General features: G+C 35.3%; 1 protein-coding gene across 1 annotated transcript in view; it reads right to left on the reverse strand.

Moving 5' to 3' along the window:
• Positions 1-11,341, reverse strand: part of LOC107688640 (potassium channel subfamily K member 12-like) — a 25,586-nt gene extending 14,245 nt beyond the window's left edge. Inside the window, exon 1 of the mRNA XM_016486389.1 lies at positions 11,005-11,341. Within this exon, the coding sequence (XP_016341875.1) occupies positions 11,005-11,341 (337 nt within the window). The remainder of the gene's footprint in view (positions 1-11,004) is intronic.
• Positions 11,342-20,990: the final 9,649 nt, after the last annotated feature.

Genomic DNA, 20,990 nt, shown 5'->3' on the forward strand with positions numbered 1-20,990 from the left:
AAAAAGGGCTTTTCACAAATAAACATTCAAAAAAGGGCTTTTCAAAAATAAACATTCAAAAAAGGGCTTTTCGCAAATAACCGTTCCAAAAAGGGCTTTTCGCAAATAAACATTCAAAAAACGGCTTTTCGCAAATAACCGTTCCAAAAAGGGCTTTTCACAATTAAAGGTTTCTAAAAAGGGCTTTTCGCAAATAAACATTCAAAAAACGGCTTTTCGCAAATAACCGTTCCAAAAAGGGCTTTTCACAATTAAAGGTTTCTAAAAAGGGCTTTTCGCAAATAAACATTCAAAAAACGGCTTTTCGCAAATAACCTTTCCAAAAAGGGCTTTTCACAATTAAAGGTTTCAAAAAAGGCATTTTCACAAATAACCGTTCCAAAAAAGGGCTTTTCAAAAATAAACATTCAAAAAAGGGCTTTTCAAAAATAACCGTTCCAAAAAGGGCTTTTCGCAAATAAACATTCAAAAAAGGGCTTTTCACAAATAAACATTCAAAAAAGGGCTTTTCGCAAATAAACATTCAAAAAAGGGCTTTTCGCAAATAACCTTTCCAAAAAGGGCTTTTCACAATTAAAGGTTTCAAAAAAGGCATTTTCACAAATAAACGTTCCAAAGGGAGCTTTTCACAAATAAATGTTTCAAAAAAGGGCTTTTCTCAAATAAACGTAAAAAAAAAAAGGCTTTTTGAAAATAAAGGTTCCAAAGGGAGCTTTTCACAAATAAACTTTTCAAAAAAGGGCTTTTTTCAAATAAACGTAAAAAAAAAAGGCTTTTTGAAAGTAAAGATTCCAAAGGGAGCTTTTCACAAATAAATGTTTCAAAAAATGGCTTTTTTCAAATAAACGTTTAAAAAAAAAAAAAAGGCTTTTTGAAAATAAAGGTTCCAAAAGGAGCTTTTCACAAATAAATGTTCCAAAAGAAGCTTTTCACAAATCAACATTCCAAAAAGGTATTTGTGCAATTAAACGTTCCAAAAAGGGCTTTTTTTGCAAATAAGCATTCCAAAGGTGGCTTTTCGCAGTGAAGCGCATAGAAGAATAATTTTTGGCTTTCAGTGAACAGTTCTAAACAGAACCATTTTTTTTTTCTTAGTGTGATGAACATTTTACAAATCTAAAGAAACTTTTTTCCACTATAAAGAACCTTTTGTGGAATGGAAAAGTTCCATGGAAGTTCACATTTCTTCATGGAACCATCAATGCCAAGAACCTTTATTTTTAACAGTGTGCATAATAGACAGTTTTAAAAGGTCAATTCGATTCCAATCAATTTCACAAACATTAATATAAATGAACATAAAACAGCATACAGAGGGGTGAAAGCATCACAAAAGTCTCATGTCCTACTCTTATGACGCTTGTGTCCTTTTGATACAGAATTAATTAATAAAATTAAATTACTGCTCAGAATGACTAAAACACATGATAAACGTTAAGAGAATCTTCAGTATTTCCCGAAAATAGCATAAGAATACCTTAATTTATTCACAATAAAAAAGTGAAAGGATTCTCTATATTATCACAAATAATCTTACAACAAATGAATAAGAATGTTGAATGTCTTTTTTTTCTTTCTTTTTTCATTTTGGGGTATAATATATAACCCAGGCATAAGATCCACCCAACCTGGACCTAAAAATATATATATATATATACTGTATATATATATTAATAAACTATTTATAAAAAACTGCAACCCTTGACACTTCTTTAATCACATAATGTCTGGTCTCATCTCATTCAGTATCTGTGCTTGAGTACTCACTGGTGAGAACAGCACACACACCTTTTTTTGTGGCTACATGCCCTCTTCCGTTTTTAACTTTGACATTTTCCAGCCCTCTGTTTTTACAGAGCAACCCAAGAGATCAGAGAGAGAGAGAGAGTGAATGAGAGACTGAGAGAGAGAGACACCGACAACACAATGAGGGAGAAGGTGCTGCTCTCTGCTCCAGGAAATCTGATGATAAGCTAAATGTCTATCAGGAGTCTCAGAGTAGCATGCTATCATTCTACTATAGTACTATTTTACAGCATGCTGCATGCTTATTATGCACAATATGCACATTTTCTATGCATGGAATACCTGGATGATATTCAAATGTTGATATTGGAAAGTGTGCGCTAGAATAGAATGTGAGCAACTAGTGAGTTTGATGATGTTTAATGTCGCCGACAATCTCTGTAGTCCCATTTAGCCACTTGTTTTCAAGACAAGTAAAGGCCTTAAAAAAAAAAAAATCACAAATCGGATATTGCTGATGTATTTTACGTTGTAGAATAAAATACATCAGCAAAAATATCTTGAGCTTGTGTTCACCACAGATCTTATTTCAGGCCAAAACCCCATTGACTTCAGGACGATTAAACTGAAGTTCAAAATCACAAATGATCAATCATTTTGAGATGATAACAAGATGTCATGTAAAAACTAAGACATGTAACAACAAATATTGCAAAATACTATTTTAAAAGTCTTATCACAGTGCATTTCTTACAGTTTCACTTATGAATCTCTCGAAACATGTGCATGTCACATTCACCTCAAAATCAAAAGAACAAAATTAGAAATCATTGTTAGAATTATAAATACTGTGCATAAAAGAAAATGAAGCCACTTTTAATTTTAGGACAGAATACAATTTTGAAATGTGACATTACTTTTTAAAATTAAATGTGCCCCAAATTTTCATTATTGTAATGTATGCAGAAACTTATTTTAAATTAGCTTATTTGTAATTGCATTATTCTCACATGATTCTAATTAGATTCTCAGTACTGTTAAACAATGATTTTCATTAAAATCAGATAATGAGATTGGGTTTTTTGTGCATTACAGTAATTACAAGGGGAGGGGTGAGTGTGCTTAATTGTCATAAAAACATAAACTCAGTTTTCTTCATGCAAAAATAAATTATTTATATCTTCTTTTTGAGTTTGGGGTGAAATACGACACAGACATGTTCTTCACCTACACGTCATCCATCTTATTTTTGATAAAATAGCAGGTTTGGCCATTTGTATCTTGAATGTGCGAGGCTTCCAGTGTCATTCACTTCTACTTAGCTGTACAAAAACAGTCTGTTATGCTGCTTGATATTGCAAAATGGTATTTGTTATATTCATCAAAATCATAAATATCATAATCATAAATATTTTTTTTTTGCCCTTTGGTAAAATTTGACCATTGCCCTTTGTAATTCTTCTAGTTCTGTAGTGGCTAATGAATCAGAAGTCTTGCGCATTCACAGAAAATAGCTTACTTCCGGGTTCCACAATAAAGTGAATACAGTACGCTGTAAACTACTCTGCCATTCTGAAAACTGCCGCCGTGAAGCTTGGTAACTACATTGGCCCTTCTGAATGAAACACTGCATTTGATTGATCCAGATGATATTTTAATGCATAACGATGGCAAATCAATGTATCATAATTCTCTGACCTGCAATGTGAAGTGTTTCTCATAAGTCAAGTCCATCAGTGTAAACAGCATGTAATGGAACACAATGAAATTAAAGAAAAGAGAGCGAGATAAGAGGGACGGGGAAGAGAGGGAATCCATTCCTCTGCATTAGCCAAGCAGGTTATACTGATAGATGAGTCTGAGGAGGAAGAGAATATCACTGAGGAGACAATGATGCATGATCCAATCAAACGCGCAGCTCACTGTGGAGTAACCGGAGCCAACTGCACTGATTACTACGACAAGGGGAGAGAGCGATGAGAGAAAGACGAGTGCTGCAATGGGAATCCCCGAGGTTTACTCACACTTCTGTCTGTTTGACCTACATCAACCAGCTTCACAGGAGTAGATCACCCACAATAAAAACAATAAACGGTCATTATTTACTCACACAGTAAAAAAAAACAAAAAACAAATATACAGTGGGTACGTAAAGTATTCAGACCCCCTTCAATTTTTCACTCTTTGTTATATTGCAGCCATTATATATATTAAATTGAATGTATTTGAATCGCATATACAATTTCTGTCCATTTGGATTGCAAAGTTTAAAATAAAGAAATAAATGTAATGTTATGCATAATTGTCAGTCATACATAAATGAAAGAGGTCAGATTTCTGTAATAGCACTAATAAAGTGAATGTTTAAATATAAACAGGATTATATATTTATCTTCAATAAACCCAATTTGTAAAATTCTCATACATTTGAACTAATTGAATATTGTTTGTTCCACCAACCTACTAAACTTAATGTGATGCTCATTTGTCAGTCATACATAAATGAAACAGGCAAAAAAAAAAACAGGTATGACAGGTATGATTATGAAAATAAAAAAACCTTGGCATAGTTTATTCACTATTTGAATCTCTTTATTTTATTTAAATAATTGTATTTTCAAAATGCATATATTCAAATATATATTCATATATTATAAAATAAATAATAATAATTATTATTATTAGTAGTAGTAGTATTAATAGACAATAATAATTATTATTGTTGCATTACACTACAAAATATCAAACTAAGTGTCATTATTAACTATTTGCATCTATTTGATTTTATTTCAATCATATTTTCAAAATGCATTTATTAATTTTGCTTAGAATCAGCATAAATCTGTTCAATGTGAAATCAATTACATTTATTCAGTTAAAAAGTATGAATATGTTTAAAATATGGCTAGCTGTGTTCTATTACAGAAATCTTTAGCCGTTTCATGTATGTCTGAATGTACATGTACAAATTTACAAATATGCAGCACATTATGTTTATTAGTTTATGTTAAAACTTGTAATTCAAATAATTTTATATGCAATTCAAATACATAAATCTTAAATGGGTCATATAATGCTACATGCACTTTTACAAGTTGTTTGAACTGAAAGAAGAAATTTCCACTATTAACACTGACCAGGATTGTAAAGTACAGAAACACAAAGTGTATGCAAATGAAAAAGCAACATATTGTGACTGATATATTCTTAAAAGGCAACAATAATGAGTAAAACCGGACAAAAAGGTCTGGATGATGGCCATCCTAAAACACTCACAGCACAAAGGAAGAAGAAACTGTGAAAATCTGGAACACGCCTCTGCTTGTGGAGTCGACGGTGGTGGGATTCAGAGCTGGGCTGTGGGACGCCCAGGCGCGTCTCTCCCGAGAGTCTCCAGAAATCAGTTTCTGTGCAGACAGGTGTGTAATAGGCTGAGCTCGCATGACTACTGTACTCACTTCTGTTCTATAAGCGTCCTCCAACCAAACCTAATAGCTCTGTCGCCACACAGGTCAAAAGGAGGAGATGGCCAGATCTAGACTCATTTAAAACTGCTTCGTCAACTCATTTGCAGCTTTTTGCCCACATCTTTTGACTTTTACACTACTGTTAGAGTCTGAGAAAATGTTGCAACAGTTCAACACTGGTGCCAATTTTAAATCAGGCCAAAAATGTTCCTTTTGTTCCAATTGGAAATAAAAATCATAACTGAGTTCTTCCTTAAAATCTCAATTGTTCCCACATGACAGTAAGATTAAGAGAAGAGCTTCAGCAAAAGTTCAGACTGAGATGTTTCTTCTAAGAAAAAGACTCACATGTTTCTCCTTAGCAATGTCTTAAACTGTGCTCATTTGCTAAAGTTGGTATGTATATGAAACATAATTAACAACTCTATTATGTCTCCTGAGCAATACAGTTCTCCTCCAGAAGCCTGCAAAGCCAAGATTGGCAGTAGTATACACTGCACACTGCAGTCGCAATAACACATCTTTGTCATAAACAACAATACAAATTACTTGATTCAGCAGTGTCTATTTTTATTTCCCCTAAGGAATTTTAGGAGAAACATCTGAGACAAATTTGATACTTATATGCAACAAGTCTTTCATTCTCATGCTGTTCTCAAAATAAACCACAGTAAGTGTCTTACAAAACCAGGGGTTTCAAACTGCGCAAGGGAGTGCTAGGGAAAAGTTTAGAGAAAAGCAGTGTAAAAATGTGAAAACAAATCAGATTAAACTAAATCGATTAAATAAAAAAAAATTTAAAAATGAAGGCAAAATTATAATTTTTATGGAACCTCACAGTATTTATTATACATTATTTATCTGTGCACATTTTTTTTTCATGTGCCCTCGTACTCTTTATTCAAAAACATCTTTTCTCAGATGACGCGTGCACCAGTGCGAAAACTGGACAATAATCCCTCCCATCCAACAACATGTGAAATTGCAGCAATTAACAAACAAAAACGATTCAACAATCCAATCAATCCCTGATGGACAAAATCGAGTCCTGCCCTACATTTTTTTTTTTTTCCTCATTTGAGAAGCCATTTCACTTGGCAATATGTCACAATAGGGAAGAAAAGTCAATTGCAATTTCCGTTTCATCTTGACTTTAAATAAACAATACATCTATCAATACAGAAAAATACGCAATAATCTAATGTAATAGAAACTAAATATTTTCCAAATAATATTTGTGACCCTGGAGCACAAAAGCAGTCTTAAGTCGCTGGGGTATATTTGTAGCAATAGCCAGGGTCACATTTAACACATATTTGTAATATTGATTTTTCACTATATAAACTGGTATACTATTTCAAGAAAATTTAGACAAATTTTTGATAATTTTAGGATGAGGGTTTCTTGCACAAGGATGGTCATATTTTTGGGGGTCCATGGTCATATAAAACCCCTGTACTAGACTACACTTGATCTATAATTATCAAGCTCATCATATAAAGGCTGCTTCCTTAATGAAATAAATGAAAAGGTAATCATAAACAGCCAAGTAATGTTTGTGATTCATAAAGTGGTTCTATTAATAGTAGACCTGTTCAAGCGTTGAGCAGGATTCTCAGTTGTTAGCGTCTGGCCGCTAATGAAGCTCTCCTGTCTTGCTGATGTGAGTGATGAGTGATGGTTGGAGCCTGCAGAAACGTCTCCAGAGCTCTGCAACAGACAATATCTGAGAGCATGTTACTAACCGCCTGTCTTACACAAAGTTTCCTCTCACCCTGAGCTGAAGCCGCTCTGCTACTCAGATCCTGCATGACTAAAAATACTCAATAAACTAAAACACTTCTACTAACAGACTATCAGAAATAGAATGAACAAAGTGCTTTATTTGACCTGTTTATTCTGTCTAATTTAAATGATGCATCTTAAACTTTTATCAATCAGCATGCTTCTAGTTTTATTTTGCGGTGCATGAAAGTTATTAACACTCATGTTATACTGCCTCGGTAAATTTTAAAGTCTGCCTTGCGGTTTCATGTACTAGCGTTTAAAAGTTTGGGGTCAGTATGATTTTTTAAATATTTTTATTCTGCATGCATTGATCAAAATGACAGTAAAGACATTTATAATGTTACATAAATGCTGTTCTTTTGAATTCTCTAATTATCAAATAATCCTGAAAAAAAAAATCAATCATGGTTTCCACAAAAATATAAAGAAGCTCAACTGTTTTCAAAATTGATTCTAATAAGAAATGTTTCTTGAGCAGCAAATCAGCATATTAGAATGATTTCTGAAGGATCATGTGACACTGAAGACTGGAGTAATGATGCTGAAAATTCAGCTTTTCATCACAATAATAAATTACATTTTACAATATATTAAAATAGAAAACAGCTATTTTGGACTGTAATAATATTTCACAATATTACTTTTTTTAATGTTCAAAAACATCACAAAATCGTAGCCGATCTCAAACTTTTGAACAGTACTGTATATAATACATGAGCCATGTATTAAATCAATTTGATTAAATCAATGATTCACTGGCAAATCAATTTTTCCCCATAATAATGTCTCAGTCAGAATGTGACTCACTGTGTGTGAAATGGCAGGGGGTGTGGCTTAGATGAAGAGGAAGTGCCTGTGTCGTCCCTAGAAAACCCCTATTATTACAAAGCCTGAGCACCTCACAATCACTGACTTTGAAGCTCTTCTAGAGGCGGGAGGTATATAGAGACTTCACACTGAGATGAAAGAGAGTTGGAGACTGAGATGGAAGTACAATGCACAAAACACATTAATTTAAGTTTAGCTGCTAAATAAAGTAGGATTATACTTGCTAGACTAGACCTTTTAGTAGTCCCACAGAGGGTTCTGACTGCGAGAATGCAAATCAACCACATTTGTTTTACATGGCATTTAGAGACGCGTTTATCAGAAACAGTAGTTACACTAAAGCTTTTTTTACAATAAAAAAAAAAAAAGAAAAGAAAAGAAATTACCACAAACATATATAAACTTTGTGATAAGAATCAAAAGTAAGTGCTGTTTCTCATAAACAAAGTGAAATACTTCTGCTGGTGGACATCAAGTTTACTTTCAGCTAATAAGCTGAGCATCTTTTTGAACTTTGGTAAATCCAGGGATTAGTTCTTCCTCAAAAGTGCTCTTTTTTATCAACCTTTTAGTTACATTATAGTTAACTAAAACTAAAACCATAAATAAAATAAAAATAAATATATGTATGCATGTATGTATGTATGTATTGTGTGTGTGTGTGTGTGTGTGTGTGTGTGTGTGTGTGTGTGTTAAGTTATTTAGTATAGTATTATATATACAGATATTATAGAATATATACAAAGATATTTAGAAAATAATAATAAAAATGACAATTACCATACAACAAAATTCCTAAAACTTTAACGAAATTTAAAGCAAAAACAGAAAACATGAAAAATATATATATTATTCGAAATATTGACAAAACCTATAATAGTATATCAAATCGCACTGCATGGCACGTGACAAAAGTATTCATTTTATCAACATTTTGATTTATGAACATTATAGTTAACTAAAAGTAAAACCATTACAAAAAATCATTACTTGAAATATATTAAATGTTAACTGAAATAAAATATGATAAAATAAAACAAAATGAATATGAAATTAATTTTATTTTAACTTGCAGTACTAATACAACTAAAACTAATACATAAAAAATAATATATAATAAGATTATTAAACATTATTGAAAATATTAATTATTGAAAAACTGTCCATTTTCAGCCATCTCTGGCCTTTTTTGGGTACAATATGGATCAGATGGTCACAGTGTATATTACCCGGCAAGAAAACTTTTTTTTTTTTTTGAATATGAAATAAACCTAAAGAAAACACATGCACACATCTCCACAACCAGTCCTGATGCTTTTGAGCTAGCGGGGGAGGATAGCATTTAAACCTGACAGAGAGTGGCCTCGCCGTCAGTCTACACCCTATGTTTCATTTGCGAAGGCGGTCACCGGCTATCTGTAGAGCATGCGAAGTTGCGTGAAGCTGCTTCAGTGACAGTACTGCTGAATACATTACTCAGAACTACAAAGTGCACGGCTATTGATTATTCACTGCGGATGGAAAGTGTAAAACAGGAGCCAAGGTCCGTAGGAAGCAAATACACACAATAACCAGAGGGCCGCCTCGGAGGGATACTTGCTCTTTAGTGACCTATAACAGGGTAAATGTTATCCAGGACATGTGGGCATCAGCACATTTGGTTTTTGGGACATGAGCCCCACAGCAAATTGCAAGCCTGAGGGTTGGTCCTGAATGCAGAAGTCCAGCAGGGAGTTGGCTTGGCTTGGCCGCAGCCTGGTACCAGTGAGAGCGTCAACACTAGAGGGTGTTTATTGGTCTTCAGAGGACTTATGCTGGGGAAATGCCAATGGAAAAGTGAAATCTCTGCAGAGAGCAAGGAAATGTTGTCTCGGCAAGGCAAAAGTGCACTGTGAGATTCTATGAAAGGTCAGGGGGTCAAGCAAGGTGCCAGAGGCTATTGCTGACAAAAATAAAACAGCACTTGTATTGCTGCTGTACTACTTTGCATTTATGAGCCTTGTAGTTCAATTCTAGGTAAACATTGTTACAAAAGCAAACTGGAGGAGACAAACCTATAACATTATACACATAAATAGATACAGATTGCATTTTATATCGATCTTTGGGAAAACCTTTTATGTGCAGGCTTTTAGACGTAGTAAATAAGTAAAATTTGAGTGGATTGCACTCAGAAACAAAACCCAAATTGCAGCTCTTAAAGGGGTAGTTCACCCCAAAAAAATATAAAACCAATTGTTCTCACGTCTTTTCCATACAATGAAAGAGGACAGTGATTTATACTGCCAAGCTCTGAAGGGAAAAACAAAAGCACTAAAAGTAGTTCATATAATTTGTATCCTACAATCCAAGTCCTCTAAAGTCACGCAATAGCTTTGAACGAGTTAAAGACTGAAAATCATATTGAAAATATTACTGTATGCCACAGTTCTCACATATAATTTATATATATGCCTATTTGCATATTCCAGTTTGGTCCATCGAGACTTGTCAGGTTTGACACCTAAAAGCATAAATGAGATCTATGGTAGCAGAGACTATTTTCAGCAAATAACAGTTTTGACAGCACTTGTTTCCCTCAACTTTTGTTGTACCTTTGCAATCAACTGAAGAAATAAAGCCATACATACCCAGCTAAAAAATATGTTCCAAGAACATTTTGCCAACGCTCCTATTAGGTTATGAAAACATTATTTCTGAATGTTCTCTGAACATTCAAAATGACCAGTTATTTTTTAAATGTTTAAAAAAAAAAATTTTTTCCCCGCGAATGTTAATGAAACATTCCATTTCACCATTTTGCAAACATGGGAACCTTAGTTTTGAATGTTCTAAAACAAGTACTAAAATAAAAACATTAAAAAACATTAGACGAACGTCCAACAAAAACATTCCAAGAACGATATAATAACATTTTTGTGCTAATGTTTTGAGAACATTATTAAAGACCAAAGTCCTATTAATGTTACTGGAACAGAACTTTAGCCAAAATTTTGAGAACATGAGAACACTCTCAAGGCACTAATTACTGTAGAAACTACATGAGCAAAAATTTTCATTTTTGAGTATACTATCTTTTAAGAAAAGCACTGAAATCATATTCTAGTAGAACAAGAATATTAATAATCAAGAGTAATTATTCCCACAAGAGAAAATTCTGCATTTGGTAACTTACCAATAGTAGACACCACTGTCCCAACAAAATAAAACGCCCCTGTAAAATCCCATCTGGGTCGAAGAGCATCGACCCTAACTCCAGCAGCAATCGCAGCCTCGTACTCTTTCAGGAAGGAGCTCAGATCCTGCAAGCTGATATTGAACGTATCGCTAAAGTTCAGGAGGGTCCGGTTCCAGCGCCTGTGTGCTCGCAGCTCGGACGGCCTCTCGATGCCGGAAAACACCGCAGCGCCGCACAGCATGTACACGATGATGAGCACGGCGAGCAGCAGAAAGCGCCCATTGTCTTCGTTAATGTGAAGGGAGCGGCAGCCCTGCAGTCGCTGCGCCGGCATCATCCAGATTTCAGCACCACGGGCGCAGTGGACAGCGACCAATGCAATGACATGGATCCTTCAGAGCTGCGCCTTCAGGACAATCCAAGACCTCCTGAGATCATGTTAATAATGGGATAATATGTATAAAACACGGCAGAGAAGTTTTACATGAGAGAATGACTTCATTTAAGACACTTACCAGCTTACTTGATCCATTTCTCATTATCAAAGGCACGGATCCTCTAGAGCTGCTGCTTTAGGACACTCCGATCTTCTAGGATATTGCACGTTAACAATACGATCATTTGCATCAAATAGGCAAGATACGAGAAAGAACTGATTTAAGACTTAAATACATTTCTACTTTTCTCCTTTCTGTTTTAGAAAACTCAATATCTCGACTATTAATATCAATTATGCATTTACTGCATTTACGTAAACTGTTACTTTCTAAATAGCCTACCCAGATCATTCAACGGATTCTTTAACGTAAATGTCCTTTAAAACACCACTTGTGGATCCGCTTTAGTAGATTTAGTTAGTTAAATAGCAAGACTCACCCTCGTGCTCAATAAAGTAGTTCTCCGTCTATTTCCGTCTCCATCCCATTGATTCTTTATCCACATAAATCCACCTATAAAGTGTTCAGCTGCACTCTAACATCCTTTGAATTTCCAAAGACTCCTGGTGGTGTTTTATTTCTGGGATGCAGCAGTGTGTCCTCCCGCTTTTCCATGTTGCGGGTTTAGCATCCAGCTCTTCCTTTGGGTCGCTGCGCCAAATCTCTCGTCCCGTGAATCACATTCATTTAAGATTCAGTGAAAGATACAGCGGGCTAAATGCAAATAAAGACATTTAGCGACCATATGAAGGAGATGTTTTGCACTTTTTGTGAGGCAGATCTCTAGTCTATCCGCTGTGGGATGTTTGATGCCCGCAGTCCTAGTGAGGCTGATCTGGTTCAGATCAAATCTGTGCGCACTAGAGTAATACTATGATTTATACTACAGTAATACAGTGGACCTCTCCAATGCTTTTTATTAGACCACAATGGTCGTTTATCAAAGTTAGATTTAAACAGTCAGCTTTACGTCCCATTTTATCCTGGCTATATTCAAGAAAATATGTTTTTTTCAGACGTTATTTTACACTTAAGCCAATGTTATTTTCTACTTCGTGTGTCCTTTTAGTATTTAAATCCCCCTTTTCCACCCTGACTCTTTTATTCGAGCAATAAACAGCCTATTCTGTTTTATTTCATCTTTGATTTGCGTCGTAAATTAGTTTTTTTCGGAGGGAAACGCGAAGATGTTGAATCGGAGAGCGCGCGGGGCACTTTTTCACGCTCTTTTTCTCTCGAAATCGGATGGGACCGCCAAAAACATCAGTCTTGAGGAGAAATTTGTCGACAGTAACGTGATAAATGTGGTAAATGTTGCTTCCATTCCATCAAAGTTAGATTTAAACAGTCAGGTTTACGTCCCATTTTATCCTGGCTATATTCAAGAAAATATGTTTTTTTTTCAGACGTTATTTTACACTTAAGCCAATGTTATTTTCTACTTCGTGTGTCCTTTTAGTATTTAAATCCCCCTTTTCCACCCTGACTCTTTTATTCGAGCAATAAACAGCCTATTCTGTTTTATTTCATCTTTGATTTGCGTCGTAAATTAGTTTTTTTCGGAGGGAAACGCGAAGATGTTGAATCGGAGAGCGCGCGGGGCACTTTTTCACGCTCTTTTTCTCTCGAAATCGGATGGGACCGCCAAAAACATCAGTCTTGAGGAGAAATTTGTCGACAGTAACGTGATAAATGTGGTAAATGTTGCTTCCATTCCCCAGTAAGTCCATTTCGCGCACGCGTCGCCACAAACTCCCCACGAATCACGAGGAAACGATGCGGGACGCGTTACTACAACTACTACACTATTAGAGCTGCTCGAGCGCACCACGGTAACAGCAAGAGGTGGGTCTGTTTTTTCTGACAATTAAACGATGGCATAATTACCTGTGGCAAGCATTACCACTGCCAATTGCGTGTCCTGACGCAGTACTGGATGAGTCTGACTGCAATGCAATGGCTGGCATGTTTAAAATCCAGAGCGTTTCATGCAGTAAGTGCTGGATTACATAAATCAGCCGTTTCCTGAACTGTCAGGTCATACTGTACATCACTGTTTTTATGCTACAGCGTAGTTAGTAACCAAGTACTGATTAATCCAAATTAACAACATCTACTTAAAGGAATAGTGCATTCATAAAATAATCACTGTATCATTTACTCGCTGTCATGTCCATTACAAACCCTAATGAGTTTTTCTTCTGTGAAATACATAATGAGGTGTTTAGCAGAATGCCAAAGCTGCCTTTTTCATATAATAGGGGTGTTTTCACTCGCTTTTATTGATCGGACAGCTGTCTGATCTTGGGGAGAAAAACGTGTGATGCATTTTAGATGGAAAGCTTTGCAATCAAGGTGTGTTGACATGCATATAAGACCGGATATAATTGTTCAGGCCACATGCATAAACTTTACAGCTCCCAAACCGAGCAACGTCAGCATACAAAAGTTTGTGAGCCCCAAGTTGAGTGACCAATACATAAGCTCAATTATCAGTAACTGTCAAAAGCACCATAAAAGTAGTCCATATGACTTGAGTGCTTGCAAATTTGTGAATTCACCATTGTTATGCACTGAAAATTTTCTGCCACATATCATTGGTGTTTGTGCATATTGCACCAAAAAGTAGTCCATATGACTTGAGTGCTTGCAAATTTGTGAATTCACCATTGTTATGCACTGAAAATTTTCTGCCACATATCATTGGTGTTTGTGCATATTCAAACCTGGTCATTAAAGGACATGCAAGACCCAATGATATTTCAAGTCGAAACCGGCTTGTCCCATTTTGAGGCAGCAATAATCATGAATGAAATTTGAGAGCTATGGTGGATTGCATGCATAATATATTGTTTTGGCTAAAAGCATCTGGTCAATGAATAAATAATAACATCATTGTACATTTTTGGTAAACCACGCCTATGTACAGATATAGTAGTCTAACCATTAAGAGATGGTTAGACAAAGGTTAAAAATCCACTTGCAAGAAGGATTCGCCCTGAAACAAGAGAGTGATTGAGATTACAGATCTGTTCTATTACCACCGTGTCCTTGAAAAAAAAAATCACTTAACCCATTTTGCTCTAGGGGAGACATGATACTTGATTCGTCAGCTTACCCAGACTGATTTCCCTTTCTTCTCAGGAGTCCAATTCAAAGCTTCACTTCTGATATATAGAAGGCCCTTTCCAAAACATGAAATTAGAGTTAATCACATCATTAAATAATGCAGGTTACATGAACGCACGATGACGTTGATGATAGTAACAGCAGGGATAAACAAGGCCTCTGTTTTAATATAAAGCAAACATTATGTTTATCTATAATGCATAGCATTCAGTATATATCATGGCTTAACCGGCTATAAATATGTTTCTTATGCAGTTTTGTTGTTCCCATGATAAATGATAAATGCATAAATGCAAATGTAACTGAATTATTTATAGCTGTTTAACTGCTGAAATGGCTTTTGTCACAAAAACACAGAGACTCATCATTATGTTGTTCCTTTTGGCGTCTCAATGCCAGAAATGTGTCAACACTTGGAGCTCTTACTCTGCTATTTAAATGTATTACGTTGCAGTTCCTAAAAACAAACACAAAACAGCATTCACAACCCATTGTACTTGCATAATCGGACTTATTTACATGTTAAACAGTATTTAATTAGACTTAAAGGAATGGTTTACCCAAAAATGAAAATTTGCTGAAAATTTACTCACCCGTAAATTATTTTTTTCTTCATCCGAGCAGATTTGAAGAAATGTTGCATTACATCACTCAATGGATCCTCTGCAGCTAATGGGTGCCGTCAGAATGAGAGTCTGATAAAAACATCACAATAATCCTGTTGTAGTAAACTACAAGACTCCAGTCCATCAATTAATTTCTTGGGAAGCGAAAAACTGTGTTTGTAAGAAACAAATCCATCAAGACACTTTTAGCTTTAACCCTCAAAGACCGAGACAGCTGCCCGTGGCTAAAAATAACTATTGTTCTTAAATGTTTAATAACTTTTGAACCGCTAATCCTATCTGAAAAATTTACTCACCTTCAATGAGTGCTAGTATTTACAATCCTTTGCAGTGAATGGGTGCCGCCAGAATGGGAGTCCAAACAACTGATAAAAACATAACAGTAATCAATTAACATCTTGTGAAACAAATCCACCATTAAGGCATTTTAACTTTATACCATTGCTTCGGGCCAAAAAAGTCCATAATACATAATAACGCTTCCAGTAAAAAAAGTCCATCTCCTGTTGTCCTCTCACATCAAAATCCACCCATATATTTGTTTAGAGCTGTTTTGGACTGTTTTTGGACTTTTTCACTGGAGAAAGCAATATTATGGATTGTGGTCTCATATTTTAGCTGGAAGCAACAGTTTGATGTTAAAAACGTTTTAATGATGGATTTGTTTCTTAGAAACATGCAGCTTTTCACTTCACAAGACATTAACTGATGGACTGGAGTGGTGTGGGTTAGTTGGGGATTATTGTGATGTTTTTATCAGCTGTTTGGACTCTCATTCTGACGGCACCCATTCACTGCAGATGATCCACTGGTGAGCAAGTGATGACAGTTGTCCAAATCTGTTCCCATGAAGAAACAAACTCATCTACATTTTGGATGGCCTGAGGGTGAGTACAATTTTAGCAAATTTTAATTTTTGGGTGAACTACAACTTTAATAATTCGTAATAAGACAAGAATCATGTATTAAGAAACGCAATGTTGAATTCATGCTCCGTTTCATTCACCAAAGCTCATTTTAATTTCATGTGGTACTAATTTGCTCGCTGCATGCTCCTATATCGTCATGCATATATACTTCATCTTGGCTGGGAACACAGAGAGAAATGCTGATGAGACAAGAGGTGTCTAGCTAATGGCAAAATCTCTGCCTGTCTCTCTACTCTATTGACGCTGCTTAGGCAGCAGAGGCAGAGAACATGTGGTTGCATCTATCACTAACTTGTCAAGATTCACCCTGAAAGTTGCTGTTTATAATTACCTGAGCGATTAAATGGCACTGCCTCTCTGGAGGCTGACAGCAGTGGAGGGGCTGAGTTAGATCTGTGGAGGGGTTGGCATTGGGGAAGACTATTGATCCGGTGTCATTCTGCAAAGAACAAGCGGCAGAGTATGCTCTGATCTAGAGATACAGTATGTTCACCTATCATCAGCACACACACATACACATTTATCTGACTGAGCAAACTTGCTGCACATCTGCAGATGGAAGTTGGTGTGCAAGGATAGAATTACTGAAGCATTAACCGCGTTTGATATAGTCCAGGGTTTCTGCAGGTTTTATAAAGGTAAATTTACAACATTCTCAAGATCTTTTTAAGGCCAAGTAAAGAAAACTTCAGGAATAAATTAAAGGGAACACAATATGTCAATGTGGTCTCTAAATGTACATAAATGTCTACGGAGCAGACAATGAGCTGTAACACTTCAAAGATTGAAAATACAACACACCAAAAAAAAAAAAAAACTAGAATATGGAAACAACTTTTACTGTACCTTCTGATCACACTGCAAAAAGTGATGCTTTTCCTCAGTATTTTTGTCATGTTTTCAATATGCAATTTATCAAAAAATTCCTAAGTCAATATATACTGAGAAGCAAAATGACAAGATATGAAGTCTGCACTTGTATTTTGAATTATGCATTTCATATTGTGTTGTGTTGTATTTTATTTATTTTTTTATTTTTACAGTGAGTTAATATCTGCCAACCAGCACAGAAAGATGCAAGTTTGCATACATCATTGATAAATATTTGTCCACTCTTTAAAGGGTTACTCCACCCCAAAATGAAAATTTTGTCATTAATCACTTACCCCCGTGTCATTCCAAACCCGTAAAAGCTTCGTTCGTCTTCGGAACACAATTTAAGATATTTTGGATGAAAACCGGGAGGCTTGTGACTGTCCCATTGACTGCCAAGTAAATTACACTGTCAAGGCCCAGAAAAGTATGAAAGACATCTTCAGAATAGTCCATCTGCCATCAGTGGTTCAATCCGAATTTCATGAAGCGACAAGAATACTTTTTGTACGCAAAGAAAACAAAAATAACGACTTTATTCAACAATTCGTCTCCTCCGCGTCACCGTAGAGTGTCCACTGAACGCAAACTGCTGCTGCATCCCAATTCGCATACTATCCGTCCTAAATAGAAGTAGTAGACCATCCGGGAATCTTTGGCATACTTTTTTAAACATACTATAATTTGGGACATACTAATTTTCGAATACTATTTAGGACGGATAGTATGCGAATTGGGATGTAGCAGCAGTTTGCGTTCAGTGGACACTCTACGGTGACGCGGAGGAGACGAATTGTTGAATAAAGTCGTTATTTTTGTTTTCTTTGCGTACAAAAAGTATTCTTGTCGCTTCATGAAATTCGGCTTGAACCACTGATGGCAGATGGACTATTCTGAAGATGTCTTTCATACTTTTCTGGGCCTTGACAGTGTAATTTACTTGGCAGTCAATGGGACAGTCACAAGCCTCCCGGTTTTCATCCAAAATATCTTAACTTGTGTTCCGAAGACGAACAAAGCTTTTACGGGTTTGGAACGACACGGGGGTAAGTGATTAATGACAACATTTTCATTTTGGGGTGGAGTATCCCTTTAAGTATAAACTCACTTCATTTTGTTCAATTTCTCAGAAAACAAGACTTCAACTATCTTCATCATACATCTCAAGTAAATGAATCCTGATTTATGGGTGTTTAGATATTTGTACTGGAAAACAAGGCAAAAATACTGAGGATGGCAATGCATGCAACATTTAATACCATGACTATGAATTTAAGACTTTCTGCCATGATTTAAGATGTTTTTAAGGCCTAATTTGTGGAAGGACAAATTAAGACCTTTAAAAAAAAAAAGCAGTCGCACATAGACCTTAAAAATGAACAAAAATGGACCTCAATAACAGTGACAATCAATAAACATGAAGTAAAAAGTTGATCTCTGAACATCACCACATAACAAATATAGTACTAACAGTGACAACAACAGCATAAAGTCAGCAAAATAATATCCTATAATAGCAACTGCATCATTTATTCATGCTGCAATGCATGCTAAATCAGCAACATTGTTCAATATGAAATTATTTGTTCATACAGCTCTGGGAAAAAAGTTAGAAGACAACATGTGGGTCTAACATGTGTTTTAATGAAGATTCACATGCAGTCACTAAAAATGAAGTAATTCACATTTCTTCAGAATATCCCATATGCTGTATAAAATGTAATTGCTTTTCTACAGTATAAATTGAACACAATATTGAGCTAATTATAACGAGCTAAGCTGTTGGGAATCACTTGACAGCGTCTCTCATTAAAGGATTAAGTAGTCATTTTCACAGTAAAACATTTCACTTAAACGGCACAGTGTGTTATCAGATGATCAATCAGTTATGTTGGCTGAAACATATGTTGATAACCATTTACTTCCCTCCAGGGATCAATATCTTGTAGTTGTGGTGCACAGAGTTTCTTTACACCAGGGAACCCAACTCATTATTTTATGACTGTAATTTAATTGGTTTGGCAGAAATCCATTGATTGTGTCCTTTTCATGGGTCCTCATTTTATAGCTGTGGGAGAGAGATGATCTCTGAGGAGCCAATTAAACTGACCACTGACCACCTCAACATCAATAACTGATAAGAGGGGACAAAAAGCATCATAACATTCCTTGTCCAGCGATGATGAACAGTTTGTTTCCTCTAATCTGAATCAAGGCCTTTGAAACTGGGATTTGAAAATGATCCAAGAATTGGGATAAGGTGTCTGATTTGACAGATTTTGATTTCGATATGATCAAACAAATCAACTTATTTTATCGAGAACATCAGAAAAACATATCATTTTAACTTTATCATCAATTAAAGCAATATTACCCCCCAAAACTTTAAAACTAGTGATATTATTTTCAAAATCACCCTAGTGTTCACTTAATTGCAGACTGATTTCCATTTTTAAATGTATTATTTTATTCAATATATTAAGAGATGCCATTCAAAAGTTTGGGGTTAGTGTGATTTTTTAAAGGAATGAATACTTTTATTCAGCAAGGATGCATTAAATTGATCAAAAGTGACAGTAAAGTCTTTTACTTTGTTACAAAAAATATATTTCAAATAAATGCTGTTCTTTTGATCTTTCTATTCATCGAAGAATCCTGGGGGCAAAAAATGCACAAAGATATTAAGCTGTTTTCAACATTGATAATAATCAGAAATGTTTCTCGAGCAGCAAATCAGCATATTAGAATGATTTCTGAAGGATCATGTGACACTGAAGACTGGAGTAATGATGCTGAAAATTCAGCTTTACATCACAGGAATAAATAACATTTTAAAATATATGCACATAGAAAATAGTTATTTTAAATTCTAATATTTCACAATTTTACTGTATTTTTAATCAAACAAATGCAGCCTTGGTGAGCATATAGGAGACATATTTCAAAAACATCTTAGCAACCTCAAACTCTTAGTGAACGATGGAGAAATGTAAAGCAGCAGGAACGACCTTCTTCCAAATGAGAAGCTCAGTTCAATCAGATATGAAACTTATGAGACATTTTAAGTGCCCTAAGTTAAATTTGAGGAAAAGAGCCCCATCAGAATACTATATCAGTTGAAAAGGCTCAGAAATGAGGTTCTGCTTACTCAGTGTTCTCTCAGAAGAGATGTATTAAAATAATATAGATATGAAAGCAAGGCCATTGCCAGTGTAGTACATGACATTACCACCAAATAAAACATGACCTCACATCAATGCACTATGGGATTTAAACCGGAACCCTTGTTCTCTATATCATGCGGCAAAATAAACTTTAATTCTATAAAGAAGTAGCTGCATATAGGTGGAACTATAGAAGATGCAGTTTCCTTTACCTCATGTAAAACTGAGCAGTGATTACCTGAAGTGTCCTCCTGTACCACAGGGGAAAAAATTGCCATATGTTTGCTTGTATCAGCCATAAACCATGTGGCCCTGCAGAAATGGATGCTCCGCTGGCTGCATATAACCACAAAAGAGCAATAATCATCATTATCAGGTAATAAGCAGAGGTTTCTTATTGTAGTGAATGTCTCTGTGTAAATGATACTCATTGCAGAAGGAACAACTGAGGAAAACAGAGCTGTGATCATAGAGTGTCCTTTAGGTGGGTCCTCTGCAATAAATCAGTGCAGCGTAAATCATATCATAACCTCCATAAAATAGTCATATTGGGAAAGCAATAAAAAAGATGGAAACAAAGAAAATATTCCAGTACTTACATCAGACTTTCATTTCCAGGTAGCACAGCCAGGCCAGTTTAATGATATATAACATTTCACGATAATTCAAAGTGCTTTATATAAAGAGAAGTGGAGAGGAAAGATAGAAAAAGACACATAAAAGTGAAGTTTAAGATCAGTTAGGAACATAAAAATGAATATGAAGAACAATTATAAAAAACTTTAAAATTAAACATTTTTCTATTCTAGAGTGATCTATGAAACA

This window comes from Sinocyclocheilus anshuiensis, unplaced genomic scaffold (genome assembly GCF_001515605.1).
Source record: "Sinocyclocheilus anshuiensis isolate Anshui unplaced genomic scaffold, SAMN03320099.WGS_v1.1 scaffold265, whole genome shotgun sequence".
Classification (NCBI taxonomy): domain Eukaryota; kingdom Metazoa; phylum Chordata; class Actinopteri; order Cypriniformes; family Cyprinidae; genus Sinocyclocheilus; species Sinocyclocheilus anshuiensis.